Source organism: Drosophila grimshawi, unplaced genomic scaffold (genome assembly GCF_018153295.1).
Source record: "Drosophila grimshawi isolate 15287-2541.00 unplaced genomic scaffold, ASM1815329v1 contig_44, whole genome shotgun sequence".
NCBI classification, from domain to species: domain Eukaryota; kingdom Metazoa; phylum Arthropoda; class Insecta; order Diptera; family Drosophilidae; genus Drosophila; species Drosophila grimshawi.
This window is the reverse complement of record NW_025063240.1, coordinates 8,267,479-8,291,767: the sequence shown is the minus strand read 5'-3', so window position 1 is coordinate 8,291,767 and position 24,289 is coordinate 8,267,479. Positions and strand designations below refer to the sequence as shown.

At 36.7% G+C, this 24,289-nt stretch overlaps 6 protein-coding genes across 9 annotated transcripts; 4 read left to right on the top strand and 2 right to left on the bottom strand.

The window, feature by feature from the left end:
* LOC6557185 (sodium- and chloride-dependent GABA transporter 1) lies at positions 1-4,141 on the bottom strand. The gene is made up of 12 exons (XM_001984830.3): positions 4,080-4,141; positions 3,625-3,831; positions 3,268-3,532; positions 3,097-3,198; positions 2,858-3,038; positions 2,530-2,797; positions 2,367-2,470; positions 2,188-2,312; positions 1,846-2,090; positions 1,512-1,715; positions 1,257-1,424; positions 1-1,009 (listed from the first exon to the last, which is right to left on the bottom strand). The coding sequence occupies exons 2-12, from the start codon at positions 3,772-3,774 to the stop codon at positions 911-913; spliced, it is 1,911 nt and encodes a 636-aa protein (XP_001984866.1). The 5' UTR covers positions 3,775-3,831; positions 4,080-4,141; the 3' UTR covers positions 1-910.
* Positions 4,142-7,203: 3,062 nt separating this feature from the next.
* Positions 7,204-7,566, bottom strand: LOC6557181. Its single transcript, XM_001984831.3, has one exon. It carries the CDS (start codon positions 7,528-7,530, stop codon positions 7,315-7,317), a length of 216 nt encoding a protein of 71 aa, XP_001984867.1. The 5' UTR covers positions 7,531-7,566; the 3' UTR covers positions 7,204-7,314.
* A 2,030-nt stretch (positions 7,567-9,596) lies between these two features.
* On the top strand, positions 9,597-11,588 carry LOC116805120. Of its 3 annotated transcripts, none has more exons than XM_032735421.1 (2): positions 9,597-9,750; positions 10,438-11,588. In XM_032735421.1, exon 2 carries the CDS (start codon positions 10,448-10,450, stop codon positions 11,291-11,293), a length of 846 nt encoding a protein of 281 aa, XP_032591312.1. In that variant the 5' UTR covers positions 9,597-9,750; positions 10,438-10,447; the 3' UTR covers positions 11,294-11,588. The 3 variants fall into 3 exon arrangements, with proteins under 3 accessions (XP_032591312.1, XP_032591319.1, XP_032591308.1); XM_032735428.1 differs by having other exon boundaries at positions 9,653-10,379; positions 10,438-11,581; XM_032735417.1 differs by having other exon boundaries at positions 9,748-9,916; positions 10,438-11,581.
* Positions 11,589-12,699: 1,111 nt separating this feature from the next.
* LOC6557179 lies at positions 12,700-14,035 on the top strand. Its single transcript, XM_032739017.2, has 3 exons — positions 12,700-12,940; positions 13,003-13,038; positions 13,101-14,035. The coding sequence occupies exons 1-3, from the start codon at positions 12,728-12,730 to the stop codon at positions 13,758-13,760; spliced, it is 909 nt and encodes a 302-aa protein (XP_032594908.1). The 5' UTR covers positions 12,700-12,727; the 3' UTR covers positions 13,761-14,035.
* Positions 14,036-14,991: 956 nt separating this feature from the next.
* LOC6557189 (alpha-ketoglutarate-dependent dioxygenase alkB homolog 7, mitochondrial) lies at positions 14,992-16,135 on the top strand. 2 transcript variants are annotated; one of them, XM_001984833.2, is made up of 4 exons: positions 14,992-15,112; positions 15,232-15,425; positions 15,477-15,644; positions 15,704-16,135. In XM_001984833.2, exons 1-4 carry the CDS (start codon positions 15,052-15,054, stop codon positions 16,019-16,021), a joined length of 741 nt encoding a protein of 246 aa, XP_001984869.1. In that variant the 5' UTR covers positions 14,992-15,051; the 3' UTR covers positions 16,022-16,135. The 2 variants fall into 2 exon arrangements, with proteins under 2 accessions (XP_001984869.1, XP_032592889.1); XM_032736998.2 differs by having other exon boundaries at positions 15,079-15,130.
* A 3,644-nt stretch (positions 16,136-19,779) lies between these two features.
* Positions 19,780-23,479, top strand: LOC6558018 (lysosomal alpha-mannosidase). Its single transcript, XM_001984834.3, has 6 exons — positions 19,780-19,889; positions 19,961-20,331; positions 20,390-20,860; positions 20,927-21,537; positions 21,594-21,847; positions 21,972-23,479. The coding sequence occupies exons 1-6, from the start codon at positions 19,806-19,808 to the stop codon at positions 23,184-23,186; spliced, it is 3,006 nt and encodes a 1,001-aa protein (XP_001984870.1). The 5' UTR covers positions 19,780-19,805; the 3' UTR covers positions 23,187-23,479.
* Positions 23,480-24,289: the final 810 nt, after the last annotated feature.

Here is a 24,289-nt window from a genome sequence, read left to right as displayed (position 1 = left end):
TTAAAATAGTAACATTTTATTATATGTTTTTTTTCATGTTTGAAAATAAGATATTAAACTAATTGACACAAGCATTTTACGTCTAAACATTTTAAAAAAGTAATGGCAACTAAATGCCGCAAATACTTTATATATCCATAAGTATACGTATGTACATACTCTAACGCCATAAAAACCATTCTTTATGAAGTCTTTGTATGTGCATTGATGATGCTTTGATATCGTAGAGTTATGCATTTTAATAAATGTATGCAGTTGTGCATTTTTGATGTGTGGTATATTATAACATTATATATAATATATATATGTGTATGGTGGGCATATTATTGCTAAGTAACCACTAAATTTTAAGAATAATTTTAAATTAAATTTATCAATAAATTCTAGTAAACCACTGACGAACAATCGTGCACAGGTATACAAAAGGTACATAACATCTATTATAATACGAGTATGTATGCATGTAAGTATAGGCAAATGTTAAGCAATAAGAAAACAGAATAGGAATCGGAATATTACTCAACATTAACACTTAATATTTGATAAAACTTATGCATACAAATCATTAGTCATATGTACTTACTTATATCAAATTAATAATTTTGATTAATTGTTTTGCATTCGTCTTTAAGCTGATGGTTTTAAATTATTTGCTTGAAAACAATATATTCTACAATAGTTTACACTCTGAATACTAACCTATACTAATTAAAAATATTTCAACATCATGATAAAAGAAAGAAATAAATGTGTTTAAAAATTACTACTGTTGATTTTAAAAGCAAAAACAGAACATATTACTTACAAACAACTCTACTACGACAACTGTATCAAAATATATAAAAATTGTGCAATTTGCGTTGATGTTGTCAAATTGGCGAGTACTTTAGACATTTTTCGATTAAACCTATTATGAATTAAACTCAACTTCCTTAGCATAGGCCTCCTGTTGCATTTTCTCACGTAACCGCGGAATGTCCTCATCAATTCGAACAATCGCACGTATTTTCTGAAACGTGAATTTAATGAGAGGATTTTTAATAACGTGCAGATTTCGTAGTTGATGGCTTTGCATTTCTCTTAAGACTATTAATAATAATAATTTAACGAACACGGAAATGAGAACGATAGCTTAATTAAAATTGATTTAGCGAAATTTTCATTTAAAAATAAAACAATCAGTTCAATTACCATTGAACAAAATGAATTAAAAGATATAAATTTTAAATATTAAATAATATAAAGTGAATGCTTACTTCACATAAGTCTCCGGGCGTTCGTTTCCACAACCAGAACATATATGCTGGAATATAAAGCATCGAGGACAATGCCGTGAACCAACCAAACGCATGTGCCCACCATGGATAACTGTAGTCCAGGTACTTAATTGGTGTCCATTGCACAATATTAAAGAAGAACACTCCCTATGAGCAAGATAAACAAGAACATACAAGAAAATATAGATGAAAAAGCAAACTAACATGCTATTATTTTACCAAATGCAGACTTACCAAACATATTGCGGGTGTTGTGACACACCAGCAAAACTTCCACCACACTGTGGGGTAGTATCCAATCATGTCTTTGATGCCATCATAAAATCGATCAACTCCATAGCACCAGGATATTGAAACACACTCAAAGAATATCAGCCAAAGTAAACAGAAGCCACTAACCGCATACGAATCGAGTATTTGGAAAATAAACATGCCACCCTGAAAATATGCAATTTATTTATTTAAGTAAGCAAGAATTTTATGTTTTTTATTATATTCAAATATATATATATATATATATATATATATATATATATATATATGAAATATATAAATGTATATGGCTTACTTGCGTTATGCAGGTTAATCCAACTAAATAGCTTAGCGTGCAAACAATTGCTATAAAAATCTCCTTGCGTTTACGCAACAATTGTGGCCACTCATCTATGACAGCCGTAATAAAGCCCTCCATTGTACAGAACTGTGAATCCAAACCTATAAGAAGCAGCATAAAGAAGAACAGACATGACCATATTTGAGATCCTGGGAGCTGCAACACAGCTGATGGATACACCAAGAACGCCAATCCTGGACCTGTACAAAATCAGAGTCTTGCATTAATACGTGTAAAATAATACATTTGAAATTATGCTCAATCAATGAATACACATATGTAAAGCAATTCACGAACCTGATGCTGCCACTTCGGCTATTGGCCTTTGTTGTTCGTGAGCCATGAATCCAATAACCGAAAATATCACAAATCCAGCAAACATACTTGTACTTGAGTTGACTGTACACACAATTAGTGCATCTCTAAATTATAATTGGTAAATTAAATCAGCTCTATGATATGCAAGTCGAACTTACTTGTATACATTATTGGTGAACTTATTGTAACTGCCCAGGGCAACCAATGTTCCGAGGCCCAAGCCGTACGAAAAGAAAATTTGTGTCACCGCATCGATCCAAACCTATCAAATTCACTTGATTGTATCTTATTGATTTACATATACCTAAATTATATATTTACCTCGGAATTAGAAAGTTTTGAAAAGTTGGGAATAATATAATACTTGATACCATCCAGAGCGCCAGGTAGAGTAATGCCACGAATTAATAAAACTGTCAGTAGAACATACGGAAAGAGTGCCGTAAAATAAACGACCTTTCCCGTCCACTTGACTCCCTTCCAAATGCAAAAATAGCAGAGTATCCAAACAAGTAACAAGGTGCCAGCGAGTTCCCAACGAATATGGCCAACTTCATCAATTCCAGACGATATTTGTAATGCTCGTCGCCTGTTAAAATTACATGTTTCAAATTATGACTAGTATAATTTGTTCAAATTTTACACATACTCCCAAAATTCTTTAACTGGATCTGTCAGCTGTGATGAGGAAATATTCGCGGCAGCCACGGAACAAATCTTGTTCTGAGTTCCGTTAATCATTTTATCCCAGCAAATCAGATTTTTCCGCTCATACTGATTGACACAATTGAGGGTGTTCCACCAATTGTTACACGTTCGCCAAGGAACATCTGTAATATACATTTGTCTATATACTAGTTTCTCGATAATGGCTTTAGATAGACTTACTGGCTCGCATCGACATGAAAAAGTAGAACACTGCCCAAGCCAGAATAACAATATAATAAACGTTCATCCAACAGGACATAACAGCAGCAGCATATCCAATTCCTGAAGACATGAATGAATGGACTCATTTATAATATAATCGGAGTCAAATTTTCCCAAGAACATGCTCACCTTTAAAGATTGGAGCAATTTTGAAAACTCCCAGACCGCCGATAGTTAACATTTGACCTAGCGCCAGTTCCATAAAAAACATGGGAATACCAGCTAAAAACAATGTTATAATATATGGCAGGATAAATGCGCCACCTCCATTTTTGTAGCACAAGTAGGGAAATCTCCAAACATTTCCTAAACCAATTGCAAGACCAACTACAGACAATATGAAATCTAGTTTTGAGCTCCAACTACCACGCTCGGGAATCTGGATTTTTGTTAACTAAAAATAAGTAATAGTTATATAATCAAGGACCTATTCTCCAATTGATTTATTTATAAATATACTTTTTTTTAAATTACTTTATAAATTACCTGATGACTTGTTGATGTGACTGAAGTGTCCTCTGCTGATTGTCCTGTGGTGGTTAAGTCTTTTGAGCACAATAGTTTACCCATCTCAATGGGATCATGCTTTTGTCGATCTCCTCCTCCGTCGCCATCGTTCCCACAATTACTGGACATTATGTTAACTCAATTCGATTCGTTTCTGATGATTAGCCTGTGTTTACTATTATAGATCTGTAAGCACACAACAGGAATACATTTAAAATTCACTCATTCATATGTATCGATTCCTTTTTATTCGTAAACATTTGCATCACTAGTATATTTATTATTTTATAAATACGATATAAAGGATATTGTTCAATTTGTGTTTTGCTTTTAATCATCTTTGTTGTAAGTTATTTATAGCTTGTGCATAGAGTATACACATATTTATTTATTACACAATGCATTACAGTTGAAAGAAAGGAAATTTCACGCACCCACGACACCCAAACGGGCCACTTGCTAACATCCAACTGAATCTCTCTCGGCTGTGGAGCATATGCTACTACAGATATTCATGAACAAAACGCCAGTTGATGCCCATTAAAGCAGATATGCGAGTAATTTAAACTAAGCTTCGGCAAAGGAAGCCTGTCTATCATTTTTACATACAATTTAATTTAATAATGATTTACTGAGAGGGTTCTGACCGCGAGTGAGTAACTACCTAGAAAACGCTGCTGCCACACATACACATACAGTACACATACATAGACATTATTAGTACGATCCCCATTGTATTCACCCTACCCGACCTGCATGTTGATCACTTGTTTGCACTCCACATGGAATTTACATACATACATATGTATATACTATGTATGTATGTTTTTATAAAGTAGGCCTGAGAGGGTTGCTGACAGCATTTTTATTTAGATTTTTTTAAAAGTGATCATATAGTATATATATAACACCAAAAAAAATAGAATTTTGATCGTTCTTTTCGTCTGTTGTATGAAAAGTTAAATTCAACTTATTATGAATCAGTTTATTATATATAATAACCAAGATTTCATTTTCGAAACATTCTTAACATTACAATTGTCTTTTAAATTGATTTTTTGGATAACGATTATACAAATTTTTTAAATAAGGAAATACATTTTTAATTTGCCGACACAAATGCATACAAATTAAGTGCAAAAATCTTTGAAACTACAAAAAATGTCAATCCACATTTAAACTAAATATGAAATAATTATGTCAAGTACTAAAAAAAAAAAATTAATGTGGAGAGTGGAGCAAAATATTCTCTCTGGGCTGCTCTCAATTTAAAAATCTCTACGTTGTTCGGCACTGTAGAATAGGGGCACGATTGTTCTATAGACGTACGACTCTGGTTTGTGACAATTTGCCTAATTCAGTTTGTGCGCAAATGTGAGTAACGATGTTATTGAGGTGATGCTTCCACAAAGGTTGGTGGGTATTGCAAAGTGTATTGTTAAAAAATAAACAATAAAACATAGAATACTTATTGTTTCTATACATACATATTTCGTAAGCTTGGTCAAGATAACTTGTTAAACAAAAAAGTTTGCTGCTGCAAAAAGAAAGAGTAGATGCCAAGTTTCATCAAGATAGCTTCAAAACTATTACTAATTCGGCTAGTGATGCTGATCAAGAATCTAGATACTGTAGTCAGGGACTTCTCCTTTAAATATATAAGAGAAGTATTAGATATAAAAACGAAATAAAAAATTAATTAACCTCGAGTTTTCATTGAAGGCCACAATTGTTATTTTTAAGTTTAATCTTAATTCCATATAGAAATAGAAAAATTACTGAAATTGATACGAAAACTTACGAATATGTGTATTCTTTAGTTCGAATTTGACTCGTATATTCAGATCATAAGTTATATTTATATACCGTACCCTTAATCGTATGTCAGTATGAACACCCCACCTTATTTGGATTTATGTATGTCCGCCATATCATATACAGACGAGTTTTATTTAAAATTCTGGCTGCCCCCTACAGCCGCATTTAAAAGACACCCCTTGTTTGAACAACACTCATGTCTGAAATTGGTCATACAATTTATTTATGTGGATCCCCTACATGTCTTTATACAAACTTTTGAAGCTGTCTTGATTTACAGATCGGATCCGATCATATATATAGCCGTTGTGTGGCTCAAACCAAGCTATGAATATCAGCAAAAGTATTAAAACTTCGGAATCCATAAGATAACAACTTACTCCTTTTCTGTCTCTCTCCAGCTTTCTCTCTCTTTATTTCTCTGCTTCTCTCTCTCTAGATATATATATATATATATCTCTCTGTATATATATATATATATATATATATTTATATATATCTGTAGTGAATACCTTAATTATATTGAATAGGGGCACCACGCATACACACAGTTATGAACACAGTACTTTCACAGTAAATAAATTACTTAATCGGTCGTTGTATTCTGACACACATACAAACTCAATTACTAAATGGCAACACAGTAAAATGTGTGCTCGGAAATGCACAATCTGGTTACTAAAAGGCTCACTTCCGAATTCGATTATATACTCACAATTACATATTAAATAAAAACTATAATACCAAAATAATATAAACGCAGTAAACTGAATACCTTTACTTGTGCATTCTTATACTGTCATCGATATATTTTTAGTACTGTCTGCAAGATTGCTTACAGATATTTGATAGAGAAGCACATATGTTGCACATATAAAAATAATGCAGCAAGGATATATAACATCATCATCGCAAAAGTATTTTTTTTTATTCACAAATATAAGCAAACACGTAAATTGCCTAGATTTATGTAAATATCTACATACTTCAGTCCCTTTTTTTTTGGTTTTAAATTTCACAGCGTAATTAAATAATTATCAGCAAGCTTGACTTGAATAATTCATGTGACACTTTTAGTGAGATCTGTGCCGACTTCCGGCAAACGAATGGGGCTGATAAAACTCAAAGCTGGCACTCTGCCAACTAGATGCTCTTTGACTTTGGCCCCAAGATGCGGCACATCAAACAGAACGGCAGACCTCAGATGTGGAAATTCATTTTTAGCGGGGACAACAGCGTATTCATCCTTAAAGAGCCCGATGAAACTTAATCCGCATTTGCGGGACTAGAAGACTTACTTAAACCTCTACCATGCTTCCCGCTACCAACGCATAATGGGCCATGAGATAAAATAATGTCGACACCTTTGGGGCGAGCTGTGTTTTTGCCACAGAGCATACTCAAAATTGCATCGGTTTTGACGGCGCGAACTAGACGTGTAGTGGACAGCAGTGAGGTGGTCAAGGTGGTCATCACTAACTGCCAATCGGATGGCTTCCACTTGCAGCACAGTCAGTGTCACATTGCCTTGGTTGCGGCGGAGGTCACAATCACTGGCACTGCGTCTCGAGGCCAAACATGACAAGAGCTATGAGAGACTCGTCGGACAAACTGTTTGTTGCACCTGCTGCTACTTTCAGCAAGTTTACCAACGCCAATTGACATTGAAGTTGACGTTATTGATTTAAATAACCTCAGACACCTGCAAATAAACAAGAATAACTCTTAAGCTCCATCAACTATCATTCAACAAATATGACGAATTGTAATAAATTTATTATTCGAACTGTGAATTTTTGTCATTTTGGATATTGTCAAATTTGTATATTTATAGTTATGGTCACGACATGCTTATTTCTTCTTCCTCTGCACAGGCTTGATCTGAGCACAATTGTCATCGGAAGTGCACTCCCGACTTGTAGAACCGGTAGATATTTGTTTCTCCTGCTGCGAGCTGAGCACCGAAATAACTCCATCTGAAATCTCGTCCAAGCTTAAGGGACGATTATTTGAGAGCATAACGGCCGATATAATAGGCAGCAATATTGTATTATAATCTGGTTCCATTGGTAGTCTTTCAACTATTTTAAATACACAGATCGATGTTGATTTTGTAGTTATTTTTTTTATTTTAATACTGAATATATTATTATATTCCAAAGTCATGTGTGTAACCTGACAACTAAAGCCCAGACACTTTCAATACATATATAATTGTGTGTGTGTGTACGAATAAATGACAATCATAGCCCCATCGCCAGTACTTGACTGGTGACCGGTTGTTGAATTTCCGCCACCTCCCGTTTCGCTTTGGGGCCCAATGAAAAATTCAATTTGAAAAAGTGTCACTTGTCAGTTGGCGCAACACCCTTTGCACGCTTTTCTCATTGTGTTATGCCTTTTGTTGTCGTTGCTATTTTACTTTTCTATTCTCTTGTTCATTTTTTTGGCATTGCGATATATCAATACCACTATTTCGAATATAAATTGATTACAACCCAAAGACCAGTGAGTCAATAAAAAAAAATCAACCCACTCGTATGCAAATGAGTAGTGTGTTGACAAGGATCCACTTTATGTTCTATTGTCAGTCGAGCCAATACAAGCAAAATCTTTTAAATATTATTATTATTTATATTTACATATGTAAAATGCAGAGGCATTTGGCGTCAGAAGTTGGCACACAAAACAAATTTGTGCAGTTCAACCAATTTAAGCTGCAAGCTCGTAATCTCAACTTTCCATCTTAATCACAACTCTCAATAAGAACTCTATTTCTTAGCTCTCAATCTCATGTGAGTGAAGCGAATTAAAGTCTCTAAACTCAAGAGTTTTAAGCTAAAAAGCAGGAGATAAGGGTTGCTAACAAGCATTCGCTCAATAACATCTGCAGCAATTCTGATATTTACACACACGAGGACGAACAGGTGCAGAAATCGTACTCTATAACTTTCCATATACATATGTATGCTGTAATGGCCGCCGAATACATCGATAGGTCGATCAGTACACCACCTTTCGGAGGGAAGAGTCCAAACTTGTTAGTTGAGGTCAGGGCAGAAGTTGGGCCAATCAGCATAAAATGACTGAAATGATCTGAAAGAAGGAATTTAATTTGTATGTGTGTTAATTAGGAAAAGAAGAGAAAAGGGGCAACGTTTTACTAGTCGTGGAGAAGTGAAAGACAGTCGGAATTTAGAGGCGAAAAATGAGATTTCGATTCAGGCAGTGCACAAATAAAAATTAAAAGACCTGCGAAAATAAAGGAAAAAAATATTGCATAAAAATATGTGTAAAACTAAAGTAACAAAAAAATGAGAAATAGAAACTTAAAACCCAAAAATAAATACACAAACAACATAAAAAAGCACTGTTTAACCAACATTTGTATCGGCATCAACCACTATTGAATAAAATGAAACAACCAAGAATATAAAAAGCATTATAAATGAAATTTAAAATATTAACTGCCGTTAGAATGTAAACAATCTCTAGCTTGTATGCGAGCCGTGGAAACAGCTGATCGGCCTATCAGCTGCGAATAGGTCATTCGTCCAATTTAATATTCTCGATTAACTATAACAATACAAACAATATATGCATGTGATTTTTACATAGCTATTTACCGCTTTGCACATAAAATCTTTTTGTATTTTTAATTAATCTGCGCGCAACATATCGCACTTATCTGGGTCACAGCGTTGCCAGACTAATTATCGTATGGAGAATGTAAATTAGTGCTGTTAAATAATTAAAAACGAATGATTAGTACAAAGGAAGTTTGTAAGTAAATAAGTATGGAAATTATATATTAAATAATTGAAGCAAATACGAATTTAATTAATAATTTAACTTGATGGGGTGTGGTGAAGAAATCTCAAATCAAATTTGACGAGAAATTTAAAGGGAAGACCATGCAGGCTGTATAATATCCATAATATAATAATAACAGACAACACAGTAATGCGATCGGACTAGACTGATCAAGATAATTATTTTTGTTTCAGAAAGAAATACAAATATTGTACACCTGCCGATCAGTATATCGCGATCGATCACCACCAGCAGCCCAAGTCTAGACGGCATGGCGATATATTGAGGCATCCGATAGGCAATATGTTACAAACGGCGCAATATACATATATCGCAGCAAAGTGATACAAAAGCTGCGCCCACTAGTTGCCACACAAAGAAAAAAATCCAACTCGACCGACAAACAAAACGGGACTTCACATTGATTTTCGCTTTTGGCGAGCGTACAATCTTCAGTTCGTGACTTTCAGTATAGTAAGCGAATACTAAGAAAACTAAGAACTACTTAGCACATATCAGTTTGCAGTTTGCAGTTTATGTTTGAATATACAAAGTGATAAACTTATATACCTACATATTAATATAGTTGTTCAGTAAATTATCAAGTGTTTGTACTTATTCAACATCGCATGAGATATATGTATGTACATATGTATATGTATGTACATATTTACTTATGTACATACAGTATGTTTTATCAGAGTTTGGCTTATGCACATACACAATGAATACTCTTTATGTATGTATGTGCATCTATAAGTAGTGCCAATTAAATATACAATGAGGACTAGTTTCTCCTCTAGAATGTCATGGGTTTATAAATATTGTTTTGATAACGATTTGTTTATTTGCTTTTCAATACAAACGTGCAAATGTCAGCAGATTCAAGCTAGGCAATACCGTTATGTATGTCTCTCAATCTGATTGGGTGTCTTGATTTCCATCTTTATAAAAAAGTTGGACTCTATACAAATGTAAACAAAGCTCTGTCAGTAAAAATAAACAAAAGATTAATGCGCATTTAAGATACAGAAAGATGTACATACATTTGTATATATATGTATGTGAGGCCTGAATTGCAAAGCATATAAATATTTATATATGTATGTATGCATCTGTGATTTTAACATCCTTGTGAAACTATGCATATTCATCTTTCAGAACTCTCAAAATGTCTGTCGGTGGAAAGTTCATCTTTGATTTTCAAAAGCTAGTGGAAACCTTCACTAAGATCTGTCCAGACTTCACCGAAGAGCCAAGCTATGCAAAGGCAACGGTGAGTCGCCGTTTCGCAGAGCAAATAATTTTCGAGTACAGCAAGCAACTGAAAGAGGCCAAGGCGCGAAAGAACAACAGAACTTGGAGATTTCTGCTGGATGACCAGTCTGTAAGGCACTCGTTGATCATATCTATGTATACCAAAAATACAAAGCAGCCGCAACAGCCTGTCCTGGTAGATGGTTGTCTGGAGCTAACCTTTAAGGAGGCCAGTCTATTGGCGGTGGCAAAGTATTGTCAAATAGTGCCACATCTCGTTGAGCGCGAGGAGATTGTGCTCACTCCGTTAGCCGGTGCCGCATTCGCCAAGGATGACATGCCCAAGCTGGCAGCTGCTTTAGAGGAGCCGCTGTCTCAACTGCTAATGGCCGTCATCAGTAGCTGTCAAACTGACGGGTACCACCTGGAGCACAGTCGTTGTTACATTGCAGTCGCTGCGCTAACCAGAACGGTCGCAGATCTGAAACTGCGTGCCACTTTGGTTAAGGATTGCATTAAAATGTACCAGCTACATGGCAAAGACTTTGACATTGTAAAATTTGAAATTTGTAGCAAGTTTTTGAAATCCCCTACTATTGTTCGCGCTTCAAATAATGTTGAAATAGATAAGTTGGTATCGGAAATAATGGCATTTAATATGACTGACGACTCAAGTGAGTCATGTAATAAGCGCCAAAAACCTAAACCTATGAGATGTGCTGCACTTTTTACCGGTCCGATTAAGAATAATGACAACTAATGCGCTCTAGTAAGGGAAAACAACTTAAATGACGTTGAGTTTTTGTATCAGGTACATTTTCTTAAAAGATTTTGTTCCTTCTTCATATTTACAAAAAAAAGAAAGCGGTTACAAATGTATAAGCTATACAAAATAAAATATTTATTCATAAGCGCATTATAAATGTATTTTAGCTATCCTATTGTTAACTGTTTCAAATTTTACAAAGAAAAAACCAAACAAAATTCTATAAAAATGTATACAACTAACATATTTTCAATAAATGCATCTGAAAGGTTGCTAAATAAATTGTAAATGCAATTTCAATTTAGGATTAACATGCACACGAAATGTATCTGGAACTGTCTATAGGAAGGTTACACCCCACAGCTCTTTATTTGAAAGCTGCTCATTCAACAGCGTAAACAATTTATGTGCTTTCTGCTTTAACTGCTACACTTGTATTCATGTACATCATCAATGCATACTTGAGTGATTTGAACTGGCAGTCCAAACTTAAATTCTACCTAATTGTTCGCCATTTTGACTAGGTAGAGCATAGCTTAAGTTTTAGCTTGTTTTTGTTTTGCTGTGTTGTTTCCTGTCTGCCTGAAGCTTTTCAGTGAGTTTGTTGTTTTGTCGGTGTGGCGACGCCAAAGCTGCTCAGAGATTAGGCTGCGTCTAGTCAAAAGGAAGTGGTAAGGGGAAACTGGTGCGACCCTTTTGCGGTCTCTGCTTTTGGTAAAGTTTTGTACTGAAAAGCCTTTAAGTTGCGAAGGATATCGCAAAGCAGGCATTAGGTATATCTGCAAAAACGATGCATAGTTGATAAGCGTAAAAGGGCCAAGCAAAATATCTAACAAAAAAAAAGTAAAGCATCCAACAAAGAAACACATGAAAATTATTAGAAATGGTATCTGCCATCATTACATTATTCTTGAGCTCTCTCTTACTTTCGGTTTAATTAATTTTCATGTTGGTACCAGTTTTGAGTTTTTCTTAAAGCGTGTTAATGAATAATAAAATAAAGCTGCTGGTTACATGCCTTTTATAATTAATACGAATACGCAAGAGAAAATCTTGTAAATAATTTAAATGTCTCTAAAAAGTTGACATTTTAAAAGTTTTTCTTATGAACAAAATGGGAGTGTACCTTGTGAAAAATATTTAATGGGTAACACTCAATTTGTATAACTCGTCGAAATTGCATTTTCATTTGGAAGTGCAATTTGTAGTCCAATTACATTTAAAGTCTAATGAATTAATCGGAGTTGATCATCAATTACAGTGCTGGCTATTTTAGTGTTAAGCAATTTCGTATCATATTGAGTATCGCTGAAGAATCGACATCGATAATATCGTTGAGTGATCGATATATCGATATGATGGCAACAAAAATAAGCGGCAAGCAGGCATCACAACAATCAAAACACACGTCGATCTGATTTGTGTAGTATGGAGTCCATAAATTTTAATGATTTCTCCGAAAAGGAGCGCCATGACATTATTACCGCATTTCTCAATAAGATGAAGGAGGCAGAATCCATGCACAGTGCGCACCGCTTCTTTCAGTATTATCTGAAACAATTCTACATAATACCATACAAGCTGCGCGAGGACATTATCTATTGTCAGTCCGCTCTAAAGAATTATCTTACGGTGCATCGGGTAAATATTAAACATGAATTATACTATAAAATTTTAATTGATTATTTCGCCCATTCTTGCAGACAATCACGGATGTATTTGCCGAACACGAGAGCGCCGTAAGTTGCCCAGTTGCGGTTGTTGTAATAGTTTTAATTTTGCTTATATTTTGCATGCTTAGGATCCGACCACTAAAACTCAATATCTACTCGAAATCGAAGAAACTCTGCACGAGATCAATGCAGAATGTCAGTACTTGATAATGAAGGTAGAAGAGGATATTGATCGCTTTTGCTTGCCCTTTACGGAGCAGAAGCTGCATCCCAATAAAAACCTGGTTAGTGCAGTGGTAAGCAGAGCCCTCGTTCCTTCTATTTGTAGTAGTGCTAACTCTGTGCCAGTTAAGCCGCATATCGTGATAGAGCGTCCCACAGTTAGTCAATTACTGTGCAAGTACTTTACCGTCGACATAGAAACTGTAGATAAACCAATAAAATCGACAGCGTCAGTTTCCAAAAAGAAAGCACTCTCGCATGCTGCTTCTAGCAAGCGACCAACAACAACGAAAAAAACAGGTGCAGCAATTGCTTCACCAAAACCGGAGGCTGTTGCCACAAAAAGCGATGTGGTTAATGCCAGTCGTCTGCAATTGAAAGCGACGCTGGAGAAAGCTCGTCTCGAAAAAATTAGCGGAAATAGCGATAGTACAACGCAAAGGTCTAAAGAGATGTTTTTGAAACACTTTGACCTGTGCACACAGCTAGAGAATAAACGCATTATTTTGAACCAAGCGCTCAGAAGCGAAGGACAAAGCTTGCTCAGAAATAAAGTTCCACAATAATATTACTGTTAAGTTATATAAGTTACCAATAAGTGAAATATGGAAAACAACTTTTTAGTTTGATGTTACTTACAATACGCAAATCTGCAGATTTTGCTGTATTGTCGATTTATATGAAAGAAAGTGAAACTACTTGACTGAAGCCATAAATATGCTTTAAATAAAATAATTAAGCTAAGATACAAATTTACACATATATGTGTATATATATTATATTCCGTTCACTTCTAATATAAGACAAAAATTGTTTGAAGTTTCTAATACCAATAAAATCTCTCATATGAGCGAAAAAATTTCAAAACATAAGTAGACAGTTGGCCATTAGCAACAAAAAAAGGCCAACTCATTGCACCTTCTAGCTTTTTATTTGGCAAAGCTGAATGAGCATGGAAACAAAACAGCGGAAAAGGACAATAGCGACTAATAGCCCCGTGGATGGAGTTGCCTTAGGTGCCGGGACAGTTGAACGTTCGGAGGAGTCGACGGTGTTGCTCATTTATCATTTACACGCCAACGCACGTTAACACAGATGAACAATGCAAGAAGACATAGCCGAGAGCTTCAGGATTTCTTTTGTGGACCGAAAGAAAAATGCCGATCCCATTTAATGTAAAGGCCAGGACTGCTCCAAGTCCTAGCGACAGAGCACCGGACGGACCGAAACCAAGCCAAATTTGATTCACCCGCTCCTACCGTTGCCCATTACATTTGCATTGATGTAATCAGCTTGCGGCCGGGTCGCCAAATTGCTTGAAAAAATTACCAAGCAACATTCCACTGAATTGCTGTGCGGGCATCTCTACCCGCCCCCACTCCATCATCCCTTTTGAATTCTGTTACAAATTGTTTGTTTTCCTGCTCAACCCTTTTAATTTTTGTGACAGGTAAAATTGCAATCCGTAAATGGTAATCCGATAAAATAAATTGAGCTTCATTTGTTTGGGAAATTAGTCAAAGCTATATTTATTCATACCAAAAACCACAGATTATTGACCAATTATGTACTGCATATATAACAACACATAACAAAGAATTGTCATTGAAACTAGAACCACATATTAAACAACAAATAATCTTTATAATTGCAATAAATTAAAATAAAGCCAAATATTGAATACGCTTTGCCTTCTTGGCCGATAGGAGACTCTTCAAAATCCGATACCGATAGCTCGATTACAAATGTTGTGCGCGCATTGCGCCAGGGCTGCATGTATATCGAGTCTTATCATTCATCAATTAGCAGAAACAGCTGTCAGCAACTTAACTGTGTGAAACAATTTGCCGAAAAACAATGGTTATTATACGCCGAAGCGCGTTAATTGGACAAATTCTGCGACGCTGTCATCGCGCAGGTATTTAATCTTGTGCAGGTATTTGTGGTTTATGTTAATGTCCTTGTACATGTGCAAATCTAAAGTGGAAGGCGCTATGGCATCATTATAACATCCAAATGCGTTTTGCTTATATACAGTTGCAGCAAATACAAACAATAAAAACAGCTTGACATGTTTTCATGGCAATTGGCCGCCGGCAGAGCAAAGAGACTTTGAGCAGCACATGCGCATTGTGCCGGAGTTCATCAGCGAGGCAGAGGAGAAACAGTTGCATGAGGAAATCGAACCCTATATGAGCCGACTGCGCTATGAGTTTGACCACTGGGATGATGTGAGTAAGAGGAACGCAATTTAAAATACCAATTTAATTCCCTGTTGGCAGGCGATACATGGCTTTAGGGAGACGGAACGCAAAAAATGGTATCCGCAAAATCGAGAGCTTCTGGAGCGTGTGCGTCTGCTAGCCTTTAATGGCGCTATTATGCCCTACGTGCACGTGCTGGACTTAGCCGCTGACGGTGTCATCAAGCCGCATGTGGACAGCATTCGCGTAAGTCTATCCAGCCCATAACAAGAGTAGCTTTGATTAAACTCTCATTTCGTTAACAGTACTGCGGCAACACCATTTCGGGCATCAGTTTGCTCAGCGACAGCGTCATGCGTCTGGTGCGGACAGATGCCAAAAAGCATCAGCAAAACGGAACAAGTACCGAAGACGACACCGCGTACCGCCAGCAGCCGGTGACTGCGCTGGAAAACAATTTCTATGCGGATCTACTGTTGCCACGTCGCTCACTTTACATCATGAGCCACACGGCTCGATACAATTTCACACATGAAATTCTGTCCAAAGAGCATTCAAAGTTTCTTGGCAAGCCCGTGACGAAGGACCGTCGTATATCCATCATTTGCCGCAATGACCCGTAGAAACGGCCACTGATTTTTTTTTATATTGTTAACTTATTATTTTTGTTTGTTATGGAAGTGTGTCCGATTTAGTGATATTTTATTTAGTTTTTCGAAATTAAAGAGTGAAACAAATTGAACTGGCTTAAATTCATAGATAATCCTTAGAGCTCTCAATAGAAAAGCAAAAGAAACACAAATGAAAACGAGAATTGAATGGCATTTATTTGCACAACACTTGACACCCTTTTGCCCAAAGTGCTGCTTGTTATTTTACGGCACTTTTCCCACAACCATTTTTTCAATGTTCAAATTTTAGAGAGCCGCACTCTGCACCTTGACGTTGCCGATAACAGAACGCGACGATTTGCAAATTTGTAAATGATGTCATTAATTTAAGGGACAACTCTATGCCATGAATAAACGTGCCTCATGTCAACGGTCCCCTGCTGGGGTTATGACTATTGTTGATGATATACGATGGCAGATGAAGAATGAGCAAGAATAATCATATCCCATATTTTTCATGACGTGGTCTCTCACTCTCTCTTTTGGGACGCCCAGCGGGTGGTTGTGGGTGTCAAAAAGCTCGCTCTTGTTTTCTCTTTCGCTGTTACATTTTGAACGGCATCCACATTACTGTTAATCAAACTGACCGCTCAATGCGTACGGATTTAAAACAATGCAAGTAACGAAATATATTACAAGAAAATCTAATCGAGTTGAATGCTATTTACGTATACGCTTAGCAGATTTAAATTTATGAATAAATATGAGTACACCCACCCATTCCATTATGAAAAGTTGAGTTCGTCTATTGTTTGAAGAGCTTGATATTATAATTACAAGTATTAGCTATACGAATTTATTATTATTTTTTTGTTTACGCAAATGCAGTTAATAAGAAGACAGTTGTTTGATTGGATAGGGAGTCGCCAGCAGACGCCTCAGAGCTTTGGGGAAATACACCTGAGCAGCGCTGTCAACTGCAGGGATGTCAATAAAAAAGCCATCAGCATTTAGTGCTACTCACAAATCTGCTCAACAGTACAGCAAAAAAGAAATACAAATAAAAACAAGAAAACTGAAAAAAGTGATTTTTCTTTTTTTGTTCAGACCCCAGCGATACTCATAAAAAAAGCAAACAATTCCCAGTGGCAGCTGAAAACTTTTGCACAAATTATCAACAGTTAAACAGTTTGCAACTGGGGCGACATTACCAAGTGGCAACCCAAAAAAAAAAGAAAAAACGCAACAAATAAAAAAAGGACAACATATTGTTCAACTTTTATTTGGAGCTGCTTTATTTTGGCAATTCAACGGTTATTATTATTTGCATGGCGAACCGCAGACCTATCCAAGGAATCCCCTCATCACAATTTCACCCTTTGTGAAGTTGGAAAGTTGCACATTTCAATTTTTAACTTTTTCCACAACCCACTTTTCAGCACTTGACCATTTTTTTTTTGGCAGATACGCCTTACATAAATGTATAAATATATATATATATATATATATATATATATATATATTTATAGGTAGGCTTGAAGACCGAAACAAATGGCCAGAAAGTGGTGTAAATAATGGCAGATGGAGGTTGTTTGATTAGTTGGAACTACGATAAGGAAAACGACTTGTATGTTAGTTGTTTATGAAATGATTCATAGTTGGAATACGCACAAAGTAGTAAAAGTAGTTGAGGTAGAGCTGAAGGCAAAAAAAATTAGGCAAAATAAAATAAGTAAGGCTTTGTCTAATTTATCCATCCACTATATTCGAGTATATTTGCATATTTAGAGCAGCAGGTGCTACTGCACCAATTTTCCACGTACTTCTTATCTTTTACCCAACTTGAAACATGTGTTTTGCTTACTTATGCGCCACTTGCCCCAACATAGTTGGCTATAAAAAAATGTAAAAAAGAAAAAAACAGACTTGAGCCGACATTCTTATCGTGCTTTAAGTGACTTGGGCGCAGGCTGTCGTGCAACACTAAATGCTTCCTTTGCACGGCAAGGATATTGCTGCAGGCTTTCCACTTGATCTCTATGTTCCTCTAACTAAAGAGAAATTAAATTAAATTCCGTTTTTCTGGCGTTTTTGCTCATTTTCAGTCTTAATACCCTAGAGTCAAACTTAGAGTACATTCATGATTGCGTTGCTTTAATAATAATCAGATAAAGCGCTCTACAATTATTGTAAAAGTTTAAAGGACTTTGCTAAAATTCTACGCAATCGAAATCGACTCAACCTATTCATTTTATTTTGGGTTCTTTACTTATTTACAACATGAAGCCTAATACAGGGCAGTTCATAGCGAGCAACTCGATTGATTCTTGTTAATTGACTGCGTTTTCTTGACAAAGAAAGGACAGCAAGCATAAAATGCACAGTTTGCATTAAGTGCGGATTCTATCAAAACTGACAGTGCACAGTGGACTGAATTTAATATATTCTAACTCATCAACTAATTGTTAAATTAAAATCTTTTTATTGTCTTTGTTGGCTGATTAAACATAAATAATGCAATTATAAATAATGCGAAAGTTTTGTCAACTGAACATTCACTGGAAATATTCTTGTTTCGTTTCCATTGTGAGTCGAATCATTTGTATACCCGTATTAGAAGTTTGTCGATTTGTTCACTCTTTCCGCTCACCCAAATTAATTTAGAATATTTAAAGAATATTTAAAGTGATTCGCTTGAATTGGCTTTCGTTGAAGAGAATAAATTTGAATTGATTTTAAGATATCGCTTAAAGCAACTTCTTGAATAGTATGAGTAATTAATATTCAAGTATTGAATTGCTTATTCTAATTTGGTAATATGCCATCTGATTCCAGAACAACACAGAATTAATTTAATCATTACTATTCATTTTTCAAAAAGCGCTAATCCAATTAATTTATGAATTTTACGGGATTAAATTCCTTATGCAACGCATCAAAAGTCTCAATTATTATCTGGTCAAAATTATTGAAAGCAAATTTTTAGCATGCACATTTCATTACCAGACTAAATTCCAACACACAGAACGTTAATCTCTGAAAAATGAACGCAATACTTTTGCTTTAATCCGCATAAATTACTCAAATATTGTGGTGACTTAGTTCGAATTCATAAAAATATTAATGCGATTTAGTAAACACAATCATCGTAAATACCTATACAATTAAAAATCCATTTAATGAAGTCCACAACACTCAAGATTATAAGTATTGCTGCCATGAATTCAGTATAAGCCTTCAGATAACGTATTAAATTGAATATAACGAACATCGTATATATAGATTACTTAACTTCATTGAGGAATATTATCAAATGATCTTTTAAACATTGCCCTTAGCTAGTTATTCGCTTTTATGAACCTGTTGTTTTATTATTTTAATTACTAATTGAATTAATTTTCCTGTGTCAACATAAGTCGGCATTAAAAAATAAAAAAAAAAGCGGAATCTCAATTATTATGTATCATTTTTTCCTGGGAACAATAATTAAATCTCAACAAATAAATGCTAATCAAACCGTAGTCGCATCCTGCTATTAAGAGCTAATCGTCTAATAGGAAAACGTGCACAGACACACACACAGACATATACATGTACACACATATATATATATATCTATATATGTATGCAAGTACCAATATACATAAACGTAATCGCTCTTGTGTTATCTCCGTTTATTATACGCTCTCCAAATGCCGTTTTATGTGTTCCAATCGCTTGGTTGAGCGCATATGTATATAAAAGCTAATCCGTTTGCTTTCGTCTCCAGTTCTCAATTGGAGTCGTTGGTGGCATAATGCAGCTCCTCGGCGGCATATTTCTATTAGGGGCCCTGCTATTTATAAGCACAGGCCAATCGGACGCAGTATGTGGCTATGAGGTGTGTGAGATGCATAAATTTATAGATAATTATCGCGATTGCGTATGCGTAACATGAATCTGTCATTCCAGTCGTGTCCTGCAACGAAGCCAAACATGATTAATGTGCATTTAGTGCCACATTCGCACGACGATGTTGGCTGGCTGAAGACGGTCGATCAGTATTATTATGGACATAAGAATAATATACAGCATGCTGGCGTACAATATATTTTTGATTCGGTGGTCGCCGAGCTATTGAAGGATTCGTCACGTCGCTTCATACAAGTGGAGACGGCATTCTTCTTCAAGTGGTACCAGGAACAAACGGAGCTAGTCCGAGGACTTGTAAAGCAATTGGTCAACGAAGGTCGCTTGGAGTTTACTGGTGGTGCATGGAGTATGAACGATGAGGCCGCCGTTCACTATCAAAGCGTCATTGATCAGTTCTCACTGGGTTTAAAGTGGGTAACAGTCAATAACGACTTTCTGCTCAATTTTCTGATGCCAACTTTCACTTAGAATTCTAAATGATACATTTGGCGCTTGTGGACGTCCACGCATTGGCTGGCAGATTGATCCCTTTGGGCATTCCCGTGAGATGGCCTCGATGTTTGCACAGATGGGCTATAATGGTGAGTTCTTTGCCCGCATGGATCACGTTGAGAAGGGGAAACGTCTGGAGGACATGGCAATGGAAATGATTTGGCAATCTAGTGAGTCATTGAGTGACTCGGATCTCTTTACGGGCATGCTGTATCATCACTACTCGGCTCCACCAGGATTCTGCTTTGACGTTCTCTGCAGCGATGACCCAATTATCGATGGCAAGAGCTACGATAATAATGTTAAGGCTCGAGTCGATAGCTTCGTGAGCTATGTGAAGAAAATGTCTAACTCATTCCGAGCTACACATGTAATGGTGCCCATGGGCGATGACTTTCAATACGAAGACGCAGAAATAAATTTCAAGAACATGGACAAACTAATCAAGTAAAACATATATTTTATATTTAAATGGATCTAATCTTATCTTACCTTAAATTCTGATTATCTTAGGTATGTAAACCAGCGACAACTGGAAGGGTCGAAAGTGAATGTGTTTTATTCAACACCCTCTTGCTACCTCAAGGAAGTGCACCAAATGCAGCTAAATTGGCCAAAGAAGACACAGGACTTCTTCCCGTACTCCAGTGACGCACATTCCTATTGGACAGGCTACTTTACATCGCGTCCAACACAAAAGCGCTTTGAGCGCGATGGCAATCATTTGCTGCAGACCGTCAAACAGTTGAGTACGTTCGCGAAATTGACGAGCGCCCAGCAAACTGGAAATTTGGACTCACTGCGTCAAGTGATGGGCGTAATGCAGCATCATGATGCCATCACGGGTACTGAGAAGCAGGCAGTTGCCCGCGACTACGATCGCCTACTCACCGATGCTATTGTCGATGCCCAGCATAATGCACGGGATGCGCTTCGAGTGCTCACCAATCTGAGCACAGGAGAGTTCGATAGCTGCTTGCAGCTGAATATCAGTGTCTGTGCATTCACTGAGAATAGTGCCAACAATGTGGTTGTGACTCTCTTCAACCCACTCGCCCATCCCTCTGCCCAATATGTGCGTGTGCCGGTTAACAACGAACAATACTTGGTGACAAATGAGAAGGGTATGTTTAAATGATTATACCCATCAATTTACTCATCTTCATCAATCTCTTCATAGGGCAACAAGTTGCTTCGGAGGTGGTGCCGGTGCCTTGGCAAGTTCTGGCTATTGAGCACCGCACGAATGCCACACAGCATGAGTTGGTCTTCAAGGCAACCGTGGACAAGATCGCCAACTTCTACATACGTAATCTGCCGGCGCCGAGAAACTCACAGAAGCCAGCTTTCGAACGTTTTGAAAAGGTGCATTCGATGATGCAGGCAATGTCCAATGATGATGCGGAATCGGATGAATTTATTATACAGAATTCGGTAAGGGAACATTTTAAAATTGATAATCAAGACACAACCCAAACAGTTTGGTAATAAACTGATAGATGACTTTGATAGATAACACTATACATAAATATCTATTGACAAACAATTTCCTTTACAGCTAATCAAGCTTACGTTCGACAAGACAAGCGGACACCTAAAGACTGTGCAAATGAACGGACTAACGGAGGATATTGGGCAAAGCTTTGGCATATACACGGGTGCCCAGGGCAACAACCAAGGAGCTGAGCATCGTTCCTCTGGAGCATACATATTCCGGCCCAATGGTGACATTAGTTTACTGACAGATAACGTTGACTACACCATTTTCGATGGTGTTCAAGTTAAGGAAGTCCATCAGCATGTGAATGAGTGGATTTCCCAAGTAATTCGCATCTATGAAGGCGTCAATCGGGTAGAATTTGAGTGGTTGATTGGACCCATTCCGATTGACGATGACCAGGGTCGGGAGATTGTGACTCGCTTCACGAGTGGAGTCGCCTCCAAGGGTGTCTTCTACACCGATTCAAATGGACGCGAGATGATCAAGCGTGAAGTAAACAAACGCGAGTACTTCACTCCCAATATGACCGAGTCCGTTAGCGGCAATTATTATCCCGTTACTGCACGCATTTCCATTGAGGATCAGCAAAAGCGAATCGCTTTACTCAACGATCGCGCCCAGGGTGGATCTAGTCTCCAAGATGGCCAGCTGGAACTCATGCTCCATCGTCGCCTTCTTAAGGACGATGCATTTGGGGTTGGCGAGGCCCTAAATGAGACTCAATTCGGTGTGGGTTTAATTGCACGCGGTAAAGTGTATCTCATCTTAAACTCAGCTGAGGAGAAGCCCACAATTGGAGAGCGCTTGGCACAGCAAGAAATTCATCTGCCATTCTGGAAATTCTTTAGTAGTTCGAATGCGCCCAGTGTGGTTAAGCCAACGATACCAGATTTCAGCAATTTCCCGCAATCGGTTAATCTGCTAACACTCGAGCCGTATTCCAGCAATGAAATCCTTATGCGCCTTGAGAACTTTATGGATCACAGTGAGGGTCACACAGTCAGCTTCAATATTCGCGACATCTTCGATTCGTTGGGTGGCAAGGAGATCAAAGAAACTACTTTGGATGGCAACATGCTTCTGAGTGACATGAAGAGATTCAAGTTCCATCACCAAGGATCAATGCCAAAGGCTGTGGAATACTTTACAGCTCCACACGATCCGTTGTGGGCTAATGGTGCAAGTGACTCCTCTAAATTCAGTGTCACCTTGAATCCCATGCAGATTCGCACATTTATTATTAAATGGTCATATGGAGACGAAGAAAAATAAAATAAATAGATTAGATTCATAGATTTGCTTAAAGATCATATTTGTTTAATAATATTTAGAGCATGCTCAATATAAACTAAAATTTGGACTTTCAGCTAACTCCACATTCAAGTAGAAGTTTCTACAATAATAACTTATTCAAAACAAAAATTGTTATTGGAAAAATTTCGTGTCAGCATACAAATTCGCCAAGCTAAAAGTCTTTGCTCTTTGCACCCTCACCCACAGTGGCAAATTTTAAACCTCAACGAACGAGATGTCAATAAATATTGGGCATAAAGTGTCCTGGCCAACATCTGCGTGCTCAATAACCACACAGCTTAAGGTATACATACATATGTACATATATGTATGTATCTGTATATCTGTATGTTTGCTTTTGGCTTCTGGCTGCGATGGCTCCTGAAAATCAACAGCAGATGTTTATTAAGTCACAAGACAAGAAGCAGACGGCCATCGTCTGTTCTACCTAAGGCTATTATTTATTTGTGTGATGCGATTCGCAACACAAAACAATTGCGCAAAAATCATTGAAGAAAACGCCGGATTCTTTCATTGTTAACAGATTACGGTTGCCTTGTGGTGCATTCTCTTCAATATTTGCAATGCGTATCGCACTGAAAGGAAATGAAACTTGCAACACCTTCGAGTTTATCTTTCGGAATTTAACATTTATAATAAATATTAAATATTTTTGTACAATATGTTGAGATATTATAATCAATTAGTTGTGGCAATATGAAATTTAATCAGTAAGTCGATTGTTCCTATGAGCGATATATCATATAGTCAATCATTTTTTTTCCAAGCATAACTGATGAATTTGGTTGGGATAACTTGGTAAACAAAAAATGTTTCATGTTAGAAATTATCTACCCTTTAATGGTTTCTTTAATTGCTATATGATATAGTTATCCGATCCTATCGGCTCCGGCATATGTACTATCCGCAACAAAAATACGGATGTGTGACAAGTTTCGTCAAGATTGCTTAAAAACTGAGGGACTAGACAGAAAGATCAACAGATATTGATTAAGCACCTTTTGCGTTGGCAAAAAATTATTTACAAATCAGACAAGTAATAGGATAAGTAAACATCCCTG